This window comes from Panicum virgatum, chromosome 1N (genome assembly GCF_016808335.1).
Source record: "Panicum virgatum strain AP13 chromosome 1N, P.virgatum_v5, whole genome shotgun sequence".
NCBI classification, from domain to species: domain Eukaryota; kingdom Viridiplantae; phylum Streptophyta; class Magnoliopsida; order Poales; family Poaceae; genus Panicum; species Panicum virgatum.
This window is the reverse complement of record NC_053145.1, coordinates 59,504,260-59,522,849: the sequence shown is the minus strand read 5'-3', so window position 1 is coordinate 59,522,849 and position 18,590 is coordinate 59,504,260. Positions and strand designations below refer to the sequence as shown.

The window sequence follows — 18,590 nt, the reverse complement described above, 5'->3', positions numbered from 1 at the left end:
TATCTATTATATCGAATTTTCGGACACAAGCATGGAGTATTAAATACAATTGAAAAAATAACTAAGTCTAACTAATTAGCAAGAGATGAATCTTTTAAACCTAATTAGTTCATAATTATATATTATTTATCAAATACTAATGAAATATGCTACAATATCAAAATCCAAACTTTTTTACCAACTAAACGCACCCTAAGGGTTGAGCGCCGCCGCCGGCTAAATAAATCACCACTAGTCAACCGTTCACACCAAATAGCACTAGTAAAACTAATTGCTCGTGATCTTCTCTTTTCCCATATGCTCTTGATTTTGTTCATGATTGGGTTGGAGGGACAGCTTCCATGCGCGAACTAATGGTCCTCCCAGCACGCCCTTTCTTCTTCGACCTGAGTTCGTGGTGCCCAACGACATGAAAGAGGAGAGGGTGGAGTTCAACATCGCCATGGACACGGCCATGCCGGGTAGGGAGACTGATGATAAGAATGATAATGCGTCGGTAGACATGACCGAGGTTGCATCGACACGCAGCCGGCCGTAACCTGTAGTATGCCTCCCAGCATGGCTCTTCATCGGGCAATGCTAAAACGCGCGCGCGCCCCAGGACAGCAAGTAGCGCGCGATTTCCGACAGCCACTCTCTACGTGGCTGCAGTTTGCCTTCACGTGTTCACGTGGGTGGAGCCTACCAACGGTTTTTATTTTTTTATTCCCCCTCTCTGCTAGTAGTTCAAGTATCACGTCATGTCCTTATCCACTCTTCGTAATCCCATGGAGAGCGGTTATATTTTTTCTATTTTTATCTATTTCTCCTTTTCTCTTTTAATATTAATTGAATAAATTATTATTCTGAAAAAGCTATAAATATATCTTAGGTAACTCCGTCGTGTAGGAAAACTTTTCTAACTTTTTTCCACAAGTTTTTCATCTTTTTTGCATAAGTTGTATAAAGACAGCAGCAATTTTTCCTTTTTTTAGAAAGTTTCTATCCTGCATTTTTCTATTTTTGGAAATTTATAATTTGTAAATATAAGTTTTTAGTATAACTTTTGCGCGTCTTCGATGGAGAATAAACTATCATCATAAGTTTTTATGATAGACATAATTTTTACGTATAATTTTTTTCTAGCAACTTGAGGAATAATTTCTTAGTACAACTTTTCACGATATATATAAATTTTTAGCATAACTTTTACGATCTATACAATTTAATGCATAGATTTTTTTCAAATACTTATGGAGCATAATTTTTAGCATAACTTGTAGAATGTTATCTTTATCAGGGAGATTTCTCGTACAAATTCTTTTACACAAGTTCATCATATAACTTTTTACGCATGAAATTCATCATACAACTTTTGAGTACAACTCTCAGTATAATTTTAAATAACTTTTCACACAATTTTGATGCATAAGTTCGTCATTCAGCTTGTGAAAATATAATTTGTCGAGATAACTTTTCAACACAACTTGCTGGATAACTTTTTATATACAAGTTCATCATACAAATTCTAAGCACAAATGCTTGATATAATTTTTAGTAGATTTTTTCTAAAGTCTTTGTCAAGAGAATTTCTCTAGAGAAATACATAGTAGAAAGTAAAAAGTTAAAACCTGAAGAAAGGAATAATAAATAGTAGAAAGTAATGGGTTGGGGCGCTTGATATTTGTGGGCCCTACAGATTTGCAAATTCCCAAAAAAAATCCTCAAGACCCGGGCGCAATAATAAAATCAATGTTGACTGTGTGGGTTGGCACAAACGGGCCAACCATCGATCGGCCCAGCTGCGCGCGTCATTAAATGGACCAGCAAAAAAACGGAAAGGGAACGAGGAACGGACCACTGCCCGCCTGTCGCATCATTTGCTGGGAACTCAACTAGCGCGCGATCGCGCGATTGGATTCACGCTCTTCATCCCCTTGCTTGCACCCTTCAAGTGGCGGATCCAAAATTAAAATCTAGAAGGGGGTTCTTCCTCCTCCTCCTCCTCCTCATCCCCACTCATTTCTTCTATTCCTCTTCATATTTTTTTTCTCTTTTCTCCTTATCTTTCTCATTTGATTTTAATGGAGTTTTGGGTGGGGTTGGGGGGGGGGGGGGGGCTAAAGCCCCCTAGCCCCCTTGTAAATTTGCTCCTGCCCTCTTCTCGTCTTCCTCATCCACCGCGCCGGCAACCCTTTCTCCTTCACGAAGTCAGGGAGACGTACGGGTCCTCTTTACACTTGTTCGTGGAGTGGCCGGACTTAGGCCTAACGTACTGCGGTGCAGTGCGGAAGAAAGAGGAGTCACTGAGTCGGCGCACGCTCTATTATTATGTTCCTGGATAGGTAGTAAACGTCTTATATTTTAGCTTAGATATTCTAAGAATCGAACTTTTATCTTATACAATTTTTAGCTAAAAGTATTTAAAGATAAGGTTTGATTGTGAAGTGAGCACTAGGATAGGATCTGAAGGTAGTCTCGTCCCTTCCGTTGGATCAACTTTGGACGTGTGATAACCGGCCGCCCGTCACGCCGTATGACTTGCCGAACGTAAGCTACCGAATCTGCCTTCATTCCACAGTTCAATCACGTACGACATATGTGTGACCACCACTGTTCAATCACGCCGTGTGACCACCACCGCGCTACCACACAATTACACAAACCATGTGTGTAGCCGAAAATGTTCGGAAATTTCCGGAGCCTTAAGCATTACACAGTGTCAGCGCGGTTTTGTGGCAGAAAACTCAGCGCGGGTAGGTAGGTAGACTGCACGGCCAGCCGAATAGCCGAAGCCCTCCAATGGCCCCCATGTCGGCGTCCGCCACCGTCGCGCCGCTGGCCCCGCCGCCGCCAAAGGAGAGAGCCAGGATCCCGGCACGGCGCGGGCCGGCTAACGCCGCGTCCGCGGCCGCCGCCGGCTCGGCGGCGTTGCTGGCACTGACGCCGGCGGCGCCCGCCGCGGCGTTGTCCAAGGAGGACGTCGCCGGCTCGCTCACCAAGGTGCGTACGCGTCCGCCCGCCCGCGCACTGCATTGGCCGATCTACTTGAAGCTCGGGTGAATCGGTTCTCTGCATTGCGCGTGAGCTAGTTCTTGGCTGGGGATTCACCGCGCAGGCGGTGGACGCGGTGGACCAGGCCATCGGCGTCGGCGGCAAGGTCGCCGAGCAGGTCTCGGGCGTGCTGAAGGCGCTGGGCGAGGCCGCAAAGCCGGCGATCCCGGTGCTGAAGAACGCCACCGACGAGGCCGTCAAGCTCGCCGCGCCTGTTGTCTCCGGCGCCTCCAAGCAAGCCACGGAAGCACTCCAGGGCGCCGGCGTCGACCCGGCTCCCGTTCTGACCGCCGCTAAGGTACGCTGACCGGGCAACGTCTCGCCGCCACTCCGAGCCACAGCTTCCTGATCACCAGCAACTGTTCCATTCCATTTGGTTTGACGACCTTGCTCTGCTCAGTAGACCGCGGCGGAGCAGAGCACGAAGGTAATCGACGCCGCCAAGCCCGTCGCCTCGGCGACCGTCGAGACCATCACGTCGCTGGCCCCCGAGGACTACGTGGTGGCCGCCGGAGCCGCGTTCCTCGCGTACCTCCTCGTGCCGCCGGTCTGGTCGCTGGTCTCCTTCAGCCTCCGCGGTTACAAAGGCAATGCCACTGCCCGTTCCACTCCTTGGTTTCATCAATGCCGCAATCGGTTTCGCGTTGCTCACCGTGTCGCTGCATCTTGTTGCTCAGGCGACCTGACCCCCGCGCAAGCTCTCGACAAGGTCACCACGCAAGGCTACGTCCTGATCGACGTGCGGACCGACAGGGACAAGGCCAAAGCCGGCGTGCCGGAGCTGCCCTCGAACGCCAAGAACAAGCTCATCTCTGTGCCGTACGCATCCATCTCTTTCCTCGGCCATGAGCTCACTCAGAATGCAGAGCGTTCTCTTCATCGCAATGCGAACAGTAACAACTAACAACCTGGTGGTGCTCTCAGGCTGGAGGAGCTTCCGAGCAAGCTCAAGGGCATGGTGCGCAACGCGAAGAAAGCCGAGGCGGAGATCACGGCTCTGAAGATCTCCTACCTCAAGAGGATCGGCAAGGGCTCCAACGTCATCATCATGGACTCGTCGGTGCACCCAACCATCTCCGTTCCGGTTGCTTCTAGTGCCTTCCAAATTTGATGACGTGTGTGGTACGGACCTGCAGGTACAACGACGTCTCCAAGATCGTGGCGAAGACGCTGAACAGCGTCGGGTTCAAGAACTGCTGGGTCATGGCCGGCGGCTTCTCCGGCCGGAAAGGGTGGGCGCAGAGCCGCCTCGGGGCGGGCTCGTACAACCTCTCCTTGGTCGAAGTCGTGACACCGTCGCGGGTGATCCCGGCTGGCCAGATTGGGACGACCTCGTCGGCGACCCGGGCAACCTCTCGCAAGCAGCTTCCCGGTAGCGTAGACTGATGGGAGGACCTGAAGCAGCTTCGAAGTGTAAATCCAATGCTCGTTTCATGCTGAGGCGCAAATTTTGGTCTGCCCGAATTGTTTGACTTGTTGTGTTACACTGTAGCACATGCGATCTGATTCAAAGATCAAGGGAGTATTTACATGCTTTTTTTCTTGTACGCAGGAGAGATGCGCATCACTACACTAACAAGAAGAGTCGTTTAGAGAGTAAAAACAACGCACGGCAAAGCCATACCCACCGGCATGCTGACACGCCACCCTCCCATCCAGCAATCTGGTTAGCTTTCTATAAGAAAACGCACACAAATGACAAATGGCCAAATGGGCAAATGATAAAGAGATCTGCAGAGCAACACACGCATGAAAGCCTCTGCTGAACGTTAACTGTAGACGGGCAGGCCAAATCTAGCCCAGATTAGGCACCGAACCAAATTGGCCCGCACGGCCGAATATTGGTGTCGCCAGAAACGGCCCAACCAAACGCTCCGTGAGGCTGTCTGTGACTCATCAATCTCTCTTCCTGGGCAGCACTTGAGGCTATGCGCACTCGTCATATTTTAAATTTATTTTTTTTAAAAAAATATTTCTATTTGATCATCTAGATTCTCTATTTTATACTTAGTTTTTTCGGACCCATCATACTCTATATTTCATCTTTTATACCAACTACCAGCTGGTGGACCCACATGTTATATTTTTTTTTCTTTTTTACTCCTCTCCCCGATCACTCTCTCTCCTCTTCTCCCACGCGCACCACCCCTCCCTCCTCCCTCCTCCATGGCCGCCGAGCTCCCTGCGCGCCGTCCCCTTTCTCCTCCCTCCTCCTCCTCCGCCCTTCCATGGCCGCCCCCCCTCTTCCCTCCTCTCTCCTCACGGATCTAACATAGGCACTGTTGCCCTCCCTCCTCAGCTTGATGGCGGCGGCGGCCCGAGCATGGGCGGGACGGGCCAGGGTTGTTGGGGCTGCCAGTTGTAGCGGACGCTTCGCTCCCCTCTAGGAATACCGGACGACGCCTCATCTGCGATGATACCGGACAGGTTTACCGTCCCCGCTGCGGTGATTTTTTCGCTACACCGGAACTAAAGGATGGCGTTGCGTATGGGTTAACGTACCCACTGCGGACAGCTTGAGCCCTATGAGTTCATCCAGTACGAGTCCCCAACCCAAGGCCGCCGTGACGCCCCAATTAGCCCACGGTTCCCCGGAAGCATGCTGCTGCCAACTTCCCCGCCGCGGGCCGCGGTCACTCTCGCCAAGGCGGGCTAGCAGATCAGTGGGGGGAGTAGTAGCCTAGAGTCTAGAGTGGGTGCGGGCACGCAACACTGATACGCCCCCTCCCGGCTGCGGGCTGGGTGCCGTTGAGCGAACCTCCGGTCCTGTCGTTCGCTGCCACGCCAACCGCAGTAGGAGTACATGGATCCCAGCATCGTGCGAGGGAGATGCAAAATGATTCCGGGCAACGAGTTGACTCCCCTTTGTCGGCGATGCTGCTACCACTTCGTGCCGGATCGAGCCCCCACACGTCCTCGCACGTCGGCGCGGCAGCAGCGACACACTACTTGATCGCCGGTCGCCGGCACTAGCTCAGAACATACAGGAACGGAACCACCAGCTCCTCACCATCCCGTTCCAGCCCGCGCACCTTCCAAAAATGAAGCCAGCAAGCAGCGGCAGCCAGCTGGCCATCCGGAGAGCCGCGTCCACCACCGGCCTGCTCTGCGTCCTGCTGCTCGTCGCCTTCACCGCGTCCAACTAGCGGTTTTTTTATTTTTTTATTTTTTATTTCCGTTTTTTACAAAAATATATTTTGGATTTGGAAATTTACAGAAATATACACCGGCCGCCCCGTTGCCGGGCGGCCGGGACTTAAACACAAAAAAAAAATTGCAGACAGGTCCCTGGGACCGGTCGCCCGGCAGCGGGGCGGCCGGCCCCCTTGGGCGCCCGGCAGCTGGGCGGCCGACTCTACCACCCCTATATAAGGGTTGGCTGGTCCCTCCACCCCTCATTTGCATCACTACAATTCCAAAAACAAAGAAAAAAAGAGAGGGAGGGAGAGAGGCGAAGCCCTGCCGGATTTTCGAGCCGGCGACTGCAGGTAACCAAAATTCTACGCTTTACAAATAGCATGATTGTGTGTTCAGATATGTCGAGCAATTATTTTTGTTGTAATTATTTTTGTTGAAACAGTAGATTAGCAATCAATTTAATATCATGATTCTGTGTCCAGATATGTCGAGCAAGCTTCGTTTTCAAGTTCATTATGGTGACGGATATATTTCTCATGATGCGTATTGAGTAGATCTATCAGCTTTTGAACGAAGAGAGTGCGGAATAGATAAATCCTTAGAGAGGAGTTTTGGTTCTATACGCAAATGGCTTCACGAGATATTCAATGTGAATCCAAAGACTCATTTCCTAACCGTTCAGACTGTGACAAATTGGGGAACTGAAGGGGATTTCTGGGAGTTGATGCTTATAGCAAACACCGAAGAATGGCGGACTTACATGCAAGCAGCTCTTGACCGCGGGTGGCCTCTTGCAATGCTAATTCAGATTCACCAGAAGGCAAGCCATTTCGGTGAAGGATCAACAAGTACATCATCTCATAAGAACCAAGTAGTGGAATAAGAAAATAAAGTTCAGAACATGCATGTCACAGAACCTGAGCCGCAAGGTATAGCTGATCAGGTAGGAGAAAAAGAAGATCAAAACGTGCATGTCATTCAACCTGAGCCGCAAGGTTTAGCTGATGAGGGTAAGCGGATATCTCGAATTGTGGAAGCTGTACAGAATGAAGACCAAGAGGCTCGAATGATAGAAGAATGTGGGGACTCATCAGACGATGAGGACTACCCGTTGCTAGGTGAATGGAGAGGCAAGGGTTTTGGAAATCCAGTGATACATGATATTAGGAGTAATGAGTACGAATACAGAGAGAATGAGGTCGTGCAGGGGGCAAAGTATCATAGCATTGAAGCTTTGAAAGATGTTGTGAAGCTTTGGGCTATATCGTTGAGGAAGAAATTCAGAGTTGTCAAGTCTAGCAGCAAAGAATATGAGGTGAAGTGTGTCAATGGCGATTGTACATGGCGAGTACATGCCTACAAGGGCAAGTACAAGACACACTGGGAGTGTTCAATTGTTACACCACATACATGTAGATTAACCGCTGTTGCTCAAACTCACCGTAACATCACATCCACTTTTGTTGCCAAGAAGATGTATGGGGTGATTCTGGACAAAATTGATTATGAGCCAAAATTGATAATTAGGGACATCGACGACCGTTTTCAATACAAAATCAGCTATGCAAAGGCTTGGCGGGCAAAACAAAAGGTATTTGAGATGAGATTTGGCACATATGAGGCATCATATGATAACTTGCCTCACATGCTATCAGCAATTGTGCAGAGAAATCCTAGAAGCGCGGCTGATACCTACATTGTACCGAGTTTAGATGGGGGACCTGGGTTTCTGCTTCGTGCTTTCTTGTGCCTTGGTGCATGTGTGAGGGCATTCATGTATTGTCTTCCTGTTCTATGTATTGACGGCACATTCTTGACAGGAAGATATAAGGAGACAATACTGACAGCAATTTGAGTTGATTGCAACAAGCAGGTGGTTCCCATCGCCTTTGCTTTTGTTGAGAATGAGAACACAGAGAGCTGGTACTGGTTCCTTGAACGTGTGAAGATTCACGTTGTTGCTGGAAGGCCTGATGTTTGCCTCATCAGTGACAGACATACTGGTCTTCTAGCAGCAATAAGGCAACTACATGAAGGAAGTCGAGGACAGCCTCCTCTATGGCCAGATGTTATGAGTAGGTGGTGGATAAGGCATATGAGTGCAAATTTTTTGAGCGCTTCAAGAATAAGGAACTTATGAATTTGTTCAAGAGATTGTGCACTCAGAATCAGCAGCGGAAGTTTAATGCATTGTGGCAGGTACTAGATAACATGTGCGCCGAGCTGCTAAAGGAACAGATCTCAACCTCCAGCCGGAGACGTTTCGGCGGCGGACCTTTCACACAGTGGATTAAGAATACACCTAAGAAAAAGTGGTCAATTCTATACGACACTGGTGGTCGTCGATATGGGATCGAGACAACCAACCACGCAGAGTGTTACAATATGGTAATGCGTCAGATTCGTGGATTTCCTCTTATTGGCATAGTTGAATTCATCATATACGGATGCACAAGGTACTTCAGAGAGCGGTACCAGGCAGCTGTTGTCTTACTTAATGATCCAGGTGTGATTTTTTGTAATAGGGTCACTAACTACATGAAAGAAAAGATTGAAAAGGCTCAATATCACATAGTGGTCTCTATGGGCACAAAGGATCAAAGGTTTGAGGTTTCATGCAAGGACAGGACAGGGCAGGGTGTCCGCAGACAAAGGATCGTTCATGATTGATTGATAACGCCAGAAGGCAAGGTTTTTTGCAGATGCAAGAAGCCACAGCTTCTTCACTTACCATGCTCCCATGTCATTGCGGCATGTTCAAAATCTGGGTTGAATCCTGGGGTTTTTGTTTCACAATATTACAGAAAAGAAACCGCTGTGCACACTTGGGGCCATGAGATATATGACATAGGCAGTCTGGGATCATTCACTACACCAAATATCTCTCCAATGTACATTCCCAATCCAGATGCTAGGAGAGGGGTAGGTCGACGGCAGACACTTCATATCCGTAACGGAATGGATGAGTCTGAGGCAGGAAAGAAGAAAAAAAGATGCAACCTGTGTAGAGCAGATGGTCACACTTACAAGAAGTGCCCTAAAATGCAAGAAGATAATGTTGGTGCTGAAGTTGGACCTTCTGGAAATCCCACCGATGGATTGCATCCGGAGTTTGGAGCCCGTCGCGTCTAGATTTCGTTATGTGTGCATATGTATTTGAACCAGATGTATGGATATGTATTCCGACCTGTATGTGATAATTACATTTCGTTATGTATGGATATGTATTTGCACCAGATTGTAGCATGTAATATTATGAAGGTATTGTTTTGTGTTTGAATTGTTCTGTGTTTTGCTTGATTTGAATTGTTATGTATTTTGCTTTATTTGAATTGTTATGTGTTTTGTTTTATTTGAGTTGTTCTGTACTTTTCAACTCTCCTTGACGAATTATGAAAAGAAAAATCAAAGACTCCGCTTTTACAAGATGAGAAGTGTTCATGCATTTAATAGAGTTTCTACTGTACGCTCCCTGATTATATATATATGATGGTTGGAAGAACAATCCAAGAACACAGAAGAGAGTGGTAACTCAAAATTCATATCTCACTGGAAAAACTGGAAATTGTACTGAAAATAGAAGGGTAGTTACGAATCATAAATTTTCGGTTTGCAATACAGTTTTGTAAACAATGCTACGATTACAAAGCAGAGGCATAAGGCGTTCGTACTACTAGATACTTGAACAATGAAAACCATGACATGTGTAACACGATAACCTCGTGTTGTGAGTAAACCTAACATGCCATAGGAAATGTAAAATGCCGGGATTACATGGTGGTGATTTACTGAGTGCACCGGAGATATTTTCCCTTCCTAATAGCTTCAGACCCTGCTTCCTTAGCACGGCGGGCCCTCTCTCGCTTCCTCTCCCTGTCAGCTTCACGTTCCTCTGCCTTCTGACGTTCCACTTCTGCAATCCTCTTCTGAATGTCTTCCTGGTTTTTCTTGCGCTTCTCCTCCATCTGTTCTTCATGCAGCATTCGTTGCCACCTTTGTGCAGCCCACCTTGCTTGACGCTCCACGTGGTCCTTATCCTGCTGAGATTGCTCGGTGTCTAACCACTGCATGAAATCACATAGAGGCGGTGGAGTCTTTCCCCAAATCATGTTAGAAGTCATTACTAGATCAGAAAGTGACAATCTCTGATAGTGTTTTGTAGTACCTTTGCTCGGTCCTTGCCGTAATGCTTGGGCGGGTCGTACTCGTAATTCTCGCACATGAAGAATCTCTTGCCAAAGTCGTCCCCCAAAACCCTTGATTTCATTAGTTTGCACAAGGATCCGCAAAAACACATAGGCACCTGGACTCCTTGGGGGACTGTTTCCGTCACCTTATTCCATGGAATGTACGTGGATCCTGAGGATGCCATGGTGTTGAGCCCTGGCAATCACAAGTGAGCAATCAGATTGCTAATATACTATATCAACACTAATCATTATCAGTAACTACACCTAAATGTACCACTAATCACTCCTAATAATAATTAAACTGATTGCTAAACTATTTTCTAACATTTTCTAACATTTTCTAAAAAAATTCTAACATTTTCTATAATTTTCTAACATTTTCTACAATTTTCTAATATTATCTTGCATTTTTTTTATTTTCTAATAGTTCTCTAACAATTTTCTAGTATTTTCTAATACTAAATCTAACACTAAATGTACTATATCAAAACTAATCACTATAAGTAACTGCATCTAAATGTACCACTAATCACTCCTAACAATAATTGAACTGATTGCTAATCTACTGTTTCAAAAAAAATTACAACATAATCTATTTATAAAATGCATAAAATTTTAGTTACCTAAAGTCGCCGCCTTGAAAATCCGACAGGGCTTCGCCGCTTTGCCTCTCCCTCACCCCTCCTCTCCCTCCCTCCCTCTCTTTTCTTTTTTTTTCTGGATTTTTAGTAAGCCAAATGGGGTGAGGGGGGCCAACACCTTATATAGGGCTAGGGGCCGGCCGCCCAGCTGCCGGGCGGCCAGGGGGGCCAGGTCCCGACCGGCCGGCAGCGGGGCGGCCGGGGTATATTTCTGTAAATTTCGAAATCGAAAATATATTTTTGTAAAAAACAGAAATATAAAATATAAAAATAAAAAAACCGCGTCCAACTACTCGTCGCTCATCACCAACCGGCTTCATTTGGAATTGGACATATGTTACTCCCTTTGTCCTAAAATATAAGCTATTTTGATTGAACTGTTCTAAATTTAACCAAGTTTATATAAAAGAGAAACAATATATTGAATAGTAAACGGGAATAATTAGATTCACTATGAAATATATTTTCATAATTTACTTATTTGATGTGTTAGATGGTAATATTTTTCTATATAAATTTGGTCAAACTTTGACTTTTTTGACTTAGGACAAAACAAAATATCTTAGTACATTTCATGATAGAGGAAGTAAATTCCCAAAACTAGATATTGGGATCATTGTTGTAACAAAAAAATTATTTTATTTTCTCGAGATACATTTAATTATATTTAGAAATATTTTTATTTTAAGAAGAAATATTGATTCCTTTAAAATTTGTTAATGCGAACAACATCATTAGCTCAACTGCGAACAGCGATGGTACTACTCATCAAGGCCAATACGCTTGATGTAGCTCTCTTGTCAACTGCTGCTGAGAGGGAAAATGCGCCATAAAAAAAAAGAGAGTCCGTGATGCCCACCAGTCACCACAAGCACCATGTTAGTGGGAGGTCCGAAGTCAACCACTCTCGCTCTCTCAGGTGTTCTTTTGAGCAGATGGCATCTTCCCCTGCGTTTTTGCGGCATCGATCGCGGCGTGGTCTCAGCAGTCAGGGCCAAAGGAGGGCGGCGTTTGCCGCCGCCAAACAACCTGACCACTGCATCTGCCTGCAAAACGAATCTAAAGAAGGTTGGGATCGTGGCCTGCACGTCGTGCGTCTGTCAGCCGGCTCGATGATCTTAGAGCAATTTCAGTGGAGTGATTAAATTTGAGTGACGGGTGAAGTTGGTTGTTTGAGGATCAGGCGCATTGCTGTTGTCCGGGCAAGGCATCGGCGGCAGGTTCTGCTGAGAAGGAAGATAATCAGCGGCGGGGAGGACTTCGGTGTAATTCTTATGTTACTCAGGATCCTTTCTGAAAGAAGGGAATGATTATTAATATAAGTTACGTTCCTTTCTCGCAAAAAAAAAAAAAGTGACAGCCACCCTTAATTCATCTACTGATCTACAGATCCGATCAAGTTTCTCTCCGCTCGGTGCACTCGGCGTTGCCAAGATCGATGCTTACGATGGATGGGCAATCAGCAGCTGGAGCAGCAGCTCGCTCCACAGGTCGATCGGCCCCGGCAGGCACCAGTGCAGGCAGTCCACCACGAAGCTGCCCTCCACACTGCCGCCCGGCGGGTGGCCGTACCGGCTCGGGTGCCCGTCCGGCCGCAGGTCCATCGCCTCCGTGATGTCCAGCAGCAGCAGCTCCGCGCCGTTCCGCCGCGCCGCCGCCTCCGTCTCCCTGAGCGCGTCGACCTGCAGCCGAGACCAACCAAATCATGTCAGAGCTCACGTGTCACGCACGCTTGGCGACGAAATCTCGGCACGCACGTCGAGGACCGAGGCCGGCTCCTAGTTCCTACCTGCGCGCCGCGGTACTCGGCCTCGACGGCGCCCAGGGCGCGCTCGCCGCGCCGGAACGGGCGCGTGCGGACGCAGTCGCCGCCGGTGTTCCACTCCCCGTTCTCGAAGTGCGCGGGCGTCACCGTCCGGAGGACCGCCTTGCCGCGGAACCCCTCGCGCGCCGCGATGGCGCCCAGCGCCGTGCGGAACGCGGCGCGCACGGCGCGGGGCACGGGCAGCTCGGTCAGGTTCCCAGCGGCGGCGGCGGCGGCGGCGGCGGCGCCGTTGCGCGCGACGGCGCGCCCGCCCTCGCGGTACACCGACGGGCGGAGGAACCAGTTGGTGCCCGACAGCACGATGTAGTCGAAGTCGGCGACGTGCGCCGCCCACCGGTCGTCCGCCGTGTCGAGGTGGAGGTCCCACTGGCCGAGCGTCGCGTTCGACTGGTTGGCCTTGACGAGGAACGGCGACCAGAAAAGGGAGATGGTGAAGCCGTGGTTGCCGTAGTAGTAGTCTCGCCGGACGGCCCTCCCCGTCACGTCGATCTCCGGCGAAGTTCGGACCTCCGCCGGCTGCGCCTCCTGCAACACATACGCGCATGGCCGGCCCGACGCATCAGCAGGGAACCAGAACTGAAAAACACAAGCGTACATGGAACCTTCGTACCTTGGACAAGAGGCAGAGCAGGGATTTCAGATGGTTCCTGGCGAGGGAATCCCCGACGAAGGCCATGGACTTGCCCCTCATGGCCTCCAAGAAGCGCGCCGCGTCGAAGCGGGGGAGGTCGCACCCGTCCGGCATCCACCGCCACCGCACAAACTCGAGGTTCGGCTTGCCGAACTTCATGCAGTTCTGGTGGTCGTCGATGAACGGGCACGTCAGGTTCGTGTAGTACGGCGCCTCGTCGTCAGGCACCCATTGGCCCCGGGTAAGGTGGCAGGACTCCGCGGTGGTGGCCGGAGACGCCGAGGATGAGGAGTTGGCCGGAGACGACAGCGACGACGACGAGGACGCCGCGACGCGGTCGATGTGCGGGTAACGATTAGAGAAGGTCATGTCGTAGAGCGAGACAAGCGCAAGGGCCAGCAGAACGAGGATAGGTGCGACAATGGCGGCCGAGCGCTTTGGAGAAGAAGGGTTGCTCTTGTGGGGCTTCATGGTCTAGGTGCACGAGGTGGGAAGCCGATGCAAATCTGGATGCTTTCATGCTTAGGGGACAGGGAATGGAGGAACAAAGAAAATGCAGGATGCAGGCTTGCGTTTTGGATTGCCGGTTGGTTGTGGAGGTGGAGGTCAAACATCCAAGTGTGCGTTACACGACTACCATTTCAACGAACTGATTGGTGGTTTTGCGCAGACTGGACTGGCAATGTGAATTTACTTTGACCTGGACATTGAAAAAAAATCAATTACTGCGTGATGTCCAACAGCCGCAGCTCCGCTCCGTCCTACTGCGACGCCGCCGCCGCTTCCCCGAGCGTGTCAACCTGCGTGCACCCGAAAGACAACCATCATCGGACCACTAGCCATTCTCTTCACGCCTTCTCGTTCACTCGTTGCAAAGAAATCTTCTTGACGCGTAGAGACTAGAGACGGGAACGAAAAAAATTCAGTAGACCCCGGGCGCACAGGCAACTCCGTGTACCCCCTGCCCTGATGCCCACCACCTGCTCTATATCCGACATCCAAGGGCTCCTGTGCTCATGTATTTTTTCCAATTAAAATTTTCTCCCCTAATCACCTAACAGACATGATCAACAGCCCCTGATGAGCCCTCAACGGCATCGGGCAGGGTGCGCACGGAGGTGCATCTGCGCCCGAGGTCCACTGGATCCCCCCCCCCCCAGGGAAAGGCATGGGGTTGGTTGGTGTCTCACCTGCACCGTGCGGAACTCCCCCACAACGGCGTCCCGGTCGTTCACCGCACTGGAACGGGCGAGCGCGGACGCAGTCGCCGGTGGTGTTCCACTCCCCGTTCTCAAAGTGCGCAGGCATGACCGTCCTGACACGGAATGCTGAGTTTAAGGTTGACGGTCACCCCGGGTCCGTCCGCCCCTCCACTCCCCCTTGTTTTTTCCCCCCACCGGCGCCTCCTAGATATTTTCCGTCTCGCTCTCTCCGTCTCTCTCGCTCTCCACCATATTCTCCTCCTCCTCTCTCTCCGACCTCGGGTCCTCGGCTCGGCGGAGCAGCCCGGCCAGCGGCGGCCTCCCTCTCTCCTCTCCACATCGCTGCGCCCCACGCCTACTCCTCCCTGCTCGCGCGCGGCGCGGCGGGCCCTCCTCGGCGGCGCCGAATCGAGATCTGGCCAGCGAGCTTGCGGTGGAGGAGGGCGCCGCTGGATCCGCGCTCCGGCGCCGCCGCGGGCTCCTCCGGCACCACCGCCGCCGGATCCGCCTCCCCGGGGTGCGGCGGCCGCCACTTCCCTGGGCCGCGCACTCCCCCACCGGTGAGGAGGACGACGGGGCAGCGCGGATCTGCCGCCGCCTCGCCCCTCCAGTTTTTTTTTTGCAAAATTTTTTCAACAATTTTTTTAATTCCTTTTGATTTTTCGGATGAATATTTTTTTAATGATGCAAAAAAAAATCTTCAAATTTTTCTGCTCTCTAATTTTTTTTCTGCTCTCCTATTTTTGCTTGAAATGTTTTTTGGTCTCCAAAATTTTTCTTTGTATTTTTTTTAAAATTTTTTAATCAAAAAACGACAAAAAAATTTTTATAAATGGAAAAAAGCAACGGTCGGAAAATCGACCGTACGGGAGCCTCCCGTAAGGTTGACCGTAAACTATCAATACCCGTCCTGACAAGGGTCTTCCCGCGGAACCCCTCAAGGTAGAGGTGCAAATGGGTGCCCTTTATGGTATCCACTACTTCTCTTTAATTGAAAAAAAATGTACTTTTGAGTTTTGGAAGCCAATATCAAGGATTTTTTTCTGAATCGGTGGTGAGGTATACTTTGCATTACATGGAGCATTACCTAGAACAATTGCCTTGACTTCATCATCATATTCAGCTAGAAGTTTTACCATCTTAAGAAAATTGTCTTGATTATTTGAATCCTTAGGTTCATCATGTCAACAGAAAACACAAGCTTGGAATGCTAACCATCGGACAGTGTCAACTGTTACTTGTCGAAGTCTATTCCGCTTGACATCTTTAGTTGATCGCTTCACCGCCGCCTTTTAAGCTGCCCACTTGGTTGATTCTTCAATTTATTATAGCTTGTGACATTATAACTATGAGCAAAGTTACTATCTTTTCCCATGTGAGATATATAGGCACAGTATTTTTCTTTCACCTTTTTCCAAGAATTGAAATCTTTCACTGTAAACACATCTAATCCTACCCTTCCTGATGGTTTCTTAGAAAATAAATAGCAAGGAAAGCAAAATGACGCATCTTTTGAAGGAGAGTTGTTGACGCAAACTAGGGCCAACACACAAACGCACTCGAACGTGCAGCGAGCAGAGGCGCGCGATGCAGCACCTCCACACAGACCGGTCAGACCGGTTCCTTGGAGCGGTCAGACCGGTCACCGCCGGCTGGAACAGTGACGAAACCTTCGAACGCTAGCCCGGGAAGACCCGTCAGGGCAGGCGCACGCAGGGGTGTTCTAGGGTCGGCAGGCCACCTAGAACGCCTTCAATCGCCGTAGAGACGAAGGAAGAACAGCAAGTAATAGATTGGAAAAGTTAGGGCAAGAGAAAATAAAAAGATAAAAGTTGTATTGATTGATCGATTGGATTCCCTCAATCGGCCGTGACCCTTTATATTTATAGGATGGGGTGGATTTATCCCGCAAGGAATCCTATTACAGATCAAAAACTACAAAAAGTCCTAGTTGTATTCGGATTCCAGGTAGACCGGTCAGACCTACCGGTCAAACCGGTCGGTGTTGCCAGACCGGCTACACGGTCCAGACCGGTCAGACCGCTCCCAGGCACCAGTCAGACCGGTCTGTTTGACCTGTGCCAATTTTGGTCGTCAACAAGAGTGTTCTAACCAAGGAAACTCTTTGAACCAATGTGATTGAAAGCAACGTCAAGGAGCAATGGGACCAGAATATGGGTACTTATCCTTCATAAATTGGAACGGGCCATTCATGATGTATATTCTGCGAGCTTGATCTTGTTCGTCAAGAGGATAGTCCCAAATTTGACAACGTAAACCAGGATCACGTTCTACAATTAGAACACTAGCATCTGAATTTAATCTCTGAACTTTAGGTGGAGGTGGAGCTGACCTTCTTCTAATTCATTTTGTTCTAATTAAGGATTTTGATCAGCCATATCATTATCATTTTGCTCTTGTACATGTGCCTTCTTGTAGAAAGAAAAAAAGTGTAATCTTTCTTTTAGGCTTTGCATTGGTTTCCTGTAGGAATTTGGTGCAATCTCATCAAGAAAATTCTATGCTATATGAGACAAGATAATTTAAGGTTCATGGATTAAGAAAATAGGATTTGCTTACATTGGTTTGATTGGAAGAAGGAACTGGAACACAAACAACAGTGTGAGCAGCCGCTGTCACGTCTGCGGAAACTGCAGCCTACTCGCCCTCGCCATCGTTGTTTCCCTCCATCGGCGATCGGCCGACCGAGGCTGACTACTCGGCGCTCACTGTCGTTAGCGCGCTATCGTCGGTTGTCGCGTGCGTCACTTAGGTGAGGCAGAAGCAGCGCATATGCAAACAAAACATCGGGCGGCAGGCGATTGGAATTCCTGATGTCGTTCTCTCTTCTTGCTGAAACGTTGATGTTAATGGGCCTCCTTGCTGCCCCTGTCGGCCTGCCCATATGTCCACATGAGCTGGGGGTACTATTTTTTGTTGAGGGGGGGGGGGGGGGGGGGGGGGGGCAATGACCCCCATGTTCCGCCACTGCTGCCCACCCTCCAACCCCGGCTACGTCAAGCTCCGTCTCATCCTCCTCGGTGTCCAGCTCAGCCCCAGGTCGTCGCCTTTCGTCCGCCACCGCCGATAGCGGGCACTCCGACGACCACGGTATCGACCACCGTGGAGGTTCCTGCTGAACGTAGAGATTGGGGGAGAGTTCGATTCCACCGCCGCCTCCACCTTGTAGAGTTTAGGTTTTATTTTGTGTAAGTACATAGTGTGAGAATAATTATTTCTTGCAAGTAAATACTACGGTGTGACAATAATTAGGTGGTTACTACGAGCACCTATGCCTAAACTTTTATAGTTTGCGACTTGCTATATTTGATTGGTTGTAGGGGCGGATCCAGCGTGGGGCAGTTGGGACTTAAGCCCCCTATCCCAGGAACTCCATTGGAGGCAAAGGGGAAGGATGGAGATGGAGGGAGGAGGGAGTCCCCCTAGACTCCAAACCAGCCTCCGCCACTGATTGGTTAGAATGTCTCATGTTCTAATCTGTACTGTAAGAGTAGGAAATGCAATTTTTATAGCTATATGTTGATTGGCACAGTAGCCTGTTGCTCCCATTTTACTTGTTGGGATTTTTTTTCTGCATTTGCTGAAAAATTCTATGTAGCTCTAAACCTTCTGCAGATCTCTGGACCATCGCCTAGGTAACATGCTCCCCTCTCGCACTAGGATATTTTAGATTAATCTGTGGTAGATTATACAAAAATGATTAATGATATGTCGTGTTAATTTACATTGCATTTCACTGATTCACACCTGTTTAGGATCTCTCACCCTTTTTTTAATTTAACCGACTCATGTAGTTTGAATAACCACACTTCTCAGTTTCCTTTACGAAAACCCTAATGGCTGCTGCCACGAACCACAGCAAGATTGGTCAAAAAAAAAAATCGACGAACTGATTGGCAGTTTTGCACA

General features: G+C 49.0%; 2 protein-coding genes across 2 annotated transcripts; one reads left to right on the top strand and one right to left on the bottom strand.

The window, feature by feature from the left end:
* The first annotated feature begins 2,707 nt into the window (after window positions 1-2,707).
* On the top strand, window positions 2,708-4,580 carry LOC120657115 (calcium sensing receptor, chloroplastic-like). Its single transcript, XM_039935371.1, has 6 exons — window positions 2,708-2,982; window positions 3,098-3,331; window positions 3,437-3,620; window positions 3,711-3,852; window positions 3,958-4,089; window positions 4,170-4,580. The coding sequence occupies exons 1-6, from the start codon at window positions 2,782-2,784 to the stop codon at window positions 4,417-4,419; spliced, it is 1,143 nt and encodes a 380-aa protein (XP_039791305.1). The 5' UTR covers window positions 2,708-2,781; the 3' UTR covers window positions 4,420-4,580.
* A 7,747-nt stretch (window positions 4,581-12,327) lies between these two features.
* LOC120654239 (protein trichome birefringence-like 21) lies at window positions 12,328-14,038 on the bottom strand. The gene is made up of 3 exons (XM_039931758.1): window positions 13,438-14,038; window positions 12,792-13,352; window positions 12,328-12,684 (listed from the first exon to the last, which is right to left on the bottom strand). Exons 1-3 carry the CDS (start codon window positions 13,927-13,929, stop codon window positions 12,445-12,447), a joined length of 1,293 nt encoding a protein of 430 aa, XP_039787692.1. The 5' UTR covers window positions 13,930-14,038; the 3' UTR covers window positions 12,328-12,444.
* Between the last annotated feature and the right edge of the window lie 4,552 nt (window positions 14,039-18,590).